We start from the raw sequence: 6,750 nt of genomic DNA, 5'->3' as shown, positions 1-6,750 counted from the left end.
GGGGCAGTTTTGAGCACCACGGGAGAAGAATGACGTTGAGGGGCTGGGGCAGGTCCAGAGAAGGGCAGTGAAGCTGGTGAGGGGCCTGGGGAACATGGCTTGTGAGGAGGGCTGAGGGACCTGGGGGTGTTTAGTCTGGAGCAAAGGAGACTGTGGGGAGATCTGGTTCTCAGCAGCTCCCTGAAAAGAGCTTGGAGTGAGGTCTGGGTTTGATCTCTTCTCCCAAGGAACTAGCGATGGGATGAGAGGAAGAGGGCTTAAGTTTCACCAGGGGAGGTTTTGGCTGGATAGGTGGATGTTGGTCTGGGCTCATGTTGCACCAGTTGGATATTATGAAGAATTTCTTTATTGAAAGAGTCGTGAGGCATTGGAACAGGCTGCCCAGCGCGGTGGTGGAGTCACCATCCCTGGAGGTGTTCAAAAGACACATAGATGTGGCACCTGGGGACATGGTTTAATGGTCAAGGTAGTGTTGGATTGACAGTTGGACTGGATGATCTTAGAGGTCTTTTCCAACCTTAATGATTTTATTGTTATATGACTAGAAACCCACTTCACTGAGAAACCCAAACCACTGGGTTTTTAAATGTCTGACACGTCACCTCTTTGCTTTTGGAGGTGAATGGTTCTGTGGTTCCCTGACAAGCATAGCCAGGATTGGTTCCTTTGGCTGCTGATGGAACTATCTGATTTTTCCCCAAGCTGAAAAAACAAACTTTTTTTGTTTGTTTGTAAATGCTTTAGTTCAGGGATTTGAAAGAGCCAGAGTGCTGTTCTCTGTTCCTCTGCAAGCTTGCTTGGGCTGCAGAAGAGGCAGAAAGATCATCCTTGTGCTCTGCTGTACTGCATAAATATTTAAAACCTTGCTCAGGATGTTTAAAAAGAACATATTTCATTTAGGGAGTATTTTACATTAAATTTCATGGGTATTTTACGTTAAGTTTCATGGGTAGTTCCCACTTCTACATTTCCTCCTCAACGACCTGTTGTGTTGCTGCAGCTTCCCCCTCTCCAATAGCGTGGGGTGGCTGGAGGGGCTGCACTTGGAGACCACTGTTGCATTCCCTTTTTAGGATTAAGGGCAAAATGTTCCTTTTGTCTTGCTTAATTGCCTTATGGCAGATGAAAAGGAACGTTCAGGTGGAGTGTGGTTGGGATGGATGCAGAGGGGAGAGTAGAAATTGGCACTGGGAATGCAAAGCCATGTGCCCCGTGACACTGGGCTCTGACACCCGAGGTGACAGCCTCGTGGCCTTGGTCAGGGGATTTGAGAGTTGTGCTTCTGAAAGCTGTCCTAACATCTGCCTCCTTCCAAATGTTGTGGCAGAGGCTGAAGAGATTCCCTCAGTCTGGGTGTTCCTTCTTTGGGCTTCTCCCCTTCACCTCCTCCAGTTCCTCACCTAGTAGCTCCACATCCTAAGAGCAGTGTCTTCCCTTTGAAGGCACTCCCTGATCCATCTTTGCTGCACTGGCATCTTCAGTGTGTATCACAAACATTGATACCACCCTGTAAAAAATGAATATTAATATATATATCAGTTTAAAAAGTAGATCTCAATAATTCAAGGCCAGGTTGGATGGGGCTTGGAGCAACCTGCTCTAGTGAGAGGGGTCCCTGCCCATGGCAGGGGGTTGGAGCTGGGTGATCTTGATGGACCCTTTCAGCCCAACCCATTCTATGTTTTTATGGCACATATATCTATAAAATTGAACATCCTTTTGCTTTCTCAATGGGGATTTCTGTCTATTACCTTCCTCAAAGTTTTTACTTTAAGTGTTCATTTCCTATTAAGTTTTCAAAAAAAAAAACCCACCAACAACAAACCCCTTGATGGCTTGACATACCAAAGGCCTGACTGGGGTTTCCTTGTCATTGTTTTCTTCCTGCCCAGCTCCATCTCTTGCTTGTTTACATATTTGAGTTGTGAGTTACTGGGGGTGGGTGACTTCAGCTTACAGCTACACTCAGAAATAAGCCAGAAGGATCCTTCTTACATGGTCAGGAAGTGACAGAGGGGAGAAGGAACTGCCTGCTGCAAGGCCTGGTGTCGTTATTCCAAAACCAAGGAGTTTCTTGGAGAAGCTTCTGTGTATACCTATGAGTGTACTCTTATTTTTGCTCTAATGTGCATTTCATAGAACCATTAAGGTTGGAAGAGACCTCTAAGATCATCCAGTCCAACCAGTGCTATCATAGCCACTAAACCATGTCACAGTGAAGCAGCTCCACGTGGTTTAGACTTTAGGATTGGTGGAAGGTGAGGTTGCAGCATGACAGAGTTCCAGTGGAGCAGTTCCCTCTGAGTCCTGTGGATACTGGTACTAATTATTTGATCACCCTGAGACTTTTATTGCCCATCAGCCACCAAGAGCATGATGTTGTGGCTGCGTTTCAGCAGCTGCTGGGCTTGGGTTTGGGTTTTCAGATCCCAGCTCTACCAGAGGACTGGAAGTCGCCTTGTCCTGTGGTGCCTGCCTGTGAGCCAGCCAGGTCTCTGAGGTAAAGGAAGAGCTCTGGCTGCTGCCCACTCCAGACCCTGGTCAGGTGCAAAAGGACCTTTGGGTGCTGGTGGACAGCCAGCTGGAGATGAGCCAGTGTGTGCCCAGGTGGCCAAGAAGGCCACCAGCATCCTGGCTTGGGTCAGCACTGGTGTGGCCAGCAGGAGCAGGCGGGACTCAGCACTGGGGAGGCTGCCCCTCAAATCCTGGGGTCAGTTTTGGGTGCCTCACTCCCAGAAGGACCTTGAGGGGCTGGAGTGTGGCCAGAGAAGGGCAACGGAGCTGCTGGGGAAGGGTCTAGAGCCCAAGTGTGGGGAGGAGCAGCTGAGGGAGCTGGGGGTGCTGAGCCTGGAGCAAAGGAGGCTCAGGGGAGACCTTCTGGCTCTGCACAGCTCCTGACAGGAGCCTGGAGCCAGGGGGGGGTCGGGCTCTGCTCCCAAGGAACAAGGGACAGGACAAGAGGAAACGGCCTCAAGTTGCTCCAGGGGAGGTTTGGGTTGGCTATGAGGAAGAATTTCTCTCCTGGCAGAGTGGTGAGGCCTTGGCCCAGGCTGCCCAGGGAGGTGCTGGAGTCCCCAGCCCTGGAGAGGTTCAAAAAACCCTGTGGCTGTGGCACCTGGGGACATGGTTAATGGTCATTGTAGTGTTTGGTTGACAATTGGACTGGATGATCTTAGAGGTCTTTTCCAACCTTAATGATTCTATGATTCTCTAATTGCACAAGAAATTTCCTTCCCAGTCATTTTTCTCTTAACTCCAGGAAGAAAATGTTTAAAGCTATGAACAGAGCAAATCAGTTAAAAGGAAGAAGGTTGTGTCCCTAAGCTCCATAAATAAGTCATGTCAGAATTGTGGTGGCAGCATCAGTCCAGGAAAACCTCTCTCTGTACCTTACAGCCCAGGCTGAGGAAGAGGAGCTCAAAATGTGTCCTCTGCATGGCCAGAAAAAAAACAGGGTCATGTTTGGTGTGCCTGCTGATCATCCTGGGGCCTGCTTGGAACCAAGCAGTGAAACAACCAGAAGGCTTTGTGTAATGAAGCTCCTCTTGCCTCACAGTCTGTGTGCTGTGGTGTCAGTAATGGTTTTGTGCTAAATCTTTGAAAAATTAATAAATTAGACTCTTAAAATTTAATGGGTGTCGTATACTGATCTAGCTTTTAACCCAGATCTGTCAGTCTGTGTGAAATGCCACTTTCTGACCATGGTGAGCACAGAGCTTTGGGGTTTCTCTTTCTTGAAGTGACAAATGGATCTCTTAGGTCTGTTATGAAAAAGCCCAAAAAGCTCTTTTGGCCCATGAAATGTGTTTTGGGTGATTTATTTTAACAAGTATAATCCAGGAGCTGGGTCAGAAACATGCAACTGCTCTGGTCTGTTTTGGTGTGTTCCTAGGGCAAGTCCCCAGAGTGAAGTTTCTGATAACATTTGAGTTGCACCTGAAGGAATCACCATGGATTCTGTTTCCTTCAATCTAATATCTTTTTATTTCTCTTATTTGTTTCAGGAAACACTCCTTTACACCTTGCTGTGATGCTGGGACATAAAGGTAGGTGAATGTGTCAATTCTGTTAGCTCTTAAACCATCCTAAACACACAGGAGCAAGAGGAAATAAAAGATCTTTTCAGTTTTGCTGATCCAGCTCTTGTCTTCCAAGGGGATTCAACCTTGAGGTTTTGTGAAAAGGAGCCACCAAACAGATTTAGAAGAGAAAAGCTGGAGAAGAAATCAGAGCTGTTCTCAAGGCCCAAAGCAAGGGCTAGGAGTGAGCAGTTTCTCTCCAGGCTGCCCAAGGAGGTGTTGGAGTCCCCAGCCCTAGAGGGGTTCCAAAAAACGTGTGGACGTGGCACTTGGGGCCATGGTTTGGTGGCCATGGGAGTGTTGGGTTGACGGTTGGACTTGATGATCTCAGAGGTGTTTTCCAGCCTTAATGACCCCACGATGCTGTGATCCAGGCAGATCTCTGTTTCTCTGTGCAGCTGATTCCTGTGCAGGGGTTGTGAGCTCCTGTGTAGGATGCTGCCCTTCCTCTTGGGCAGCTCATACCCAGGGAGTGGTGTCACCACGTGCTGCTGAGCAGCCCTGCTCAGCTGCTTCCCAGCCAGCTGAGGCAGAACAACATCCTCTAGCACAACAGGATGCTGCCATGGCTCACCTGCTTCTTACCTGCTCTTTCACCACTTTGAGCCCAGCTTCTGAATCACTCCCTGGCCATTCTTCCCCGTGGCAAGATGCCCTGGTGGGCCTGGGCCAGCCTGCAGGTCCACCAGGACTCCTGTGCTCTCACGTACCCTTGGGGCATTGCTTCAGAACAGAGTTTCAAGGCACAGGATTTCAGTTCTGCTGCAAAGTGTAGAAGTAGACATGTTTGCAGTCTGGGAAGAAACCTCGAAAAGCATGAGGGTCTAGAGCCCAAGTGTGGGGAGGAGCAGCTGAGGGAGCTGGGGGTGCTGAGCCTGGAGCAAAGGAGGCTCAGGGGAGACCTTCTGGCTCTGCACAGCTCCTGACAGGAGCCTGGAGCCAGGGGGGGGTCGGGCTCTGCTCCCAAGGGACAGGACAAGAGGAAATGGCCTCAAGTTGCCCCAGGGGAGGTTTCAGTTGTCCCTGAGGAACAATTTCTTGCCCTGGAGGGTTGCCCAGGGCTGTGCCAGGCTGCCCAGGGCAGTGGTGGAGTCCCCACCCCTGGAGGGGTTTCCAAGCCGTGGAGATGTGGGGTGAGGGACACGGGGCAGTGCTGGATTTAGGTTAATGGTTGGACCTGATGATCTTGCAGGTCTCTTCCAACCAAGGTGATTCTATGGTTGTTCAGTGTCTGAACCAGTAAAGTTCTTTTTCAGGAGTGACAGGAGGGTGGCCAGGTGTGAGTCCTGTGCCTCCCTGAGAGCTGCTGGGTGGGAAGCACTGGGCTGTGGGGAGAGAAGGATGCAGGAAGCACTGGGAGTTGTCTTTAGACATTCTGGCCATACCTGTGACATCATCAGAGGTGACTGAGAAGTAGAGTGGGAAGTGATTTGGAAGGAAGAAGGGAGAGGGCTGGTTAGAGGGTGATTAGTTGTCATGAAGTCATGACAGCTGTCACGAAGGGACATCTTCCATCTATTCCACAGCAATAAATACAAACTCTTTTGATCAAAGGTGCTTCTTCTAATAACACTGATACAAAAGGGTTTGCCACCTTGAATTCAGAGTGGTTGAAAATTTATTCAAAGTCTCTCAATTTGGTTATTTTACGTTGCAGCTCTAGAGTAAAAAGCAACCCTTTGGGTGCTGAGGGATTCCTGCAGGGTGAGTTACCCTTGTGTGCAGCGTGGTGAGGAGAGGAGAGACATCTCTTCCCTCTGCTCCTTCTCCTGTTGGCTCCAGGTTTTGGACTTCAGTGTGCAGTTCAGCTCCTGGCCTCTCCCCCTGTAGTCTCCTGCTGGGTGTGGATCCTCTGGCAGGGCAGTGGTGAGCTTGTCTGGAGCAGGGCTTCTTGTGCACGACATCCAGCACCACACCTGGCTTGGCTGTTCCACTTTGGCTCCTGCGTGGCTGTAGATCCACCAAGAACCCCAGGTCCTCTCCTGCCTTGTGAGTCTGTCGTGGTGACTCAGAACATCAGTGGTCTGGCTTCCTGGGCTGATGAGTATCAGAGAATCACAGAACTGTTTAGGTTGGAAGAGACCTTCAAGAGCATCGAGTCCAACTGTCCCCCCAGCACTGCCAGGTCCCCACTGCCCCGTGTCCCTCACCCCACATCTCCACGGCTTGGAAACCCCTCCAGGGGTGGGGACTCCACCACTGCCCTGGGCAACCCTCCAGGGCAAGAAATTGTTCGTCAGGAACAACCTCAACCTCCCCTGGGGCAACTTGAGGCCATTTCCTCTTGTCTTGTCCCTTGTTCCTTGGGAGCAGAGCCTGACCCCCCCCTGGCTCCCGGCTCCCGTGAGGAGCTGTGCAGAGCCAGAAGGTCTCCCCTGAGCCTCCTTTGCTCCAGGCTCAGCACCCCCAGCTCCCTCAGCTGCTCCTCACCAGAGCTGTGCTCCTCATGCTGAGTGCTGAGGTGGACACTGCAGTGTCCCAGCCCATCTCCCCTGGGCCCAGGGTGAAGTTACAGTTAGTTTCACTGGAAATGTCCCTGGCTGGGGGTTGCCTGCTCGCTGCACGGTGTTGGCTCTGTGTTTAAGCCACCAGGAAGGTTCCTCACTGTGTTTGCTGAGAAAGCAGCTGAGGGTTTTGTTTATTTACTCACCTGACCAGGATCCAGTTCCCT

The 6,750-nt window shown here is 50.6% G+C and overlaps 1 protein-coding gene across 1 annotated transcript in view; it reads left to right on the top strand.

Annotated features, from left to right (window-relative positions):
• Window positions 1–3,942: 3,942 nt before the first annotated feature.
• The window catches only part of ANKRD13C (ankyrin repeat domain 13C), a gene marked incomplete at both ends in the record, with an annotated part of 13,908 nt that continues 11,100 nt past the window's right edge, over window positions 3,943–6,750 (top strand). Inside the window, one exon of the mRNA XM_008941239.1 lies at window positions 3,943–4,046. Coding sequence (XP_008939487.1) covers window positions 3,943–4,046 — 104 coding nt within the window. The remainder of the gene's footprint in view (window positions 4,047–6,750) is intronic.

This window comes from Merops nubicus, unplaced genomic scaffold (genome assembly GCF_000691845.1).
Source record: "Merops nubicus isolate BGI_N331 unplaced genomic scaffold, ASM69184v1 scaffold6555, whole genome shotgun sequence".
In the NCBI taxonomy this organism is placed as follows: Eukaryota; Metazoa; Chordata; class Aves; order Coraciiformes; family Meropidae; genus Merops; species Merops nubicus.
The sequence above is the reverse complement of the archived record's forward strand: the minus strand, read 5'-3'. Positions and strand labels throughout refer to the sequence as shown.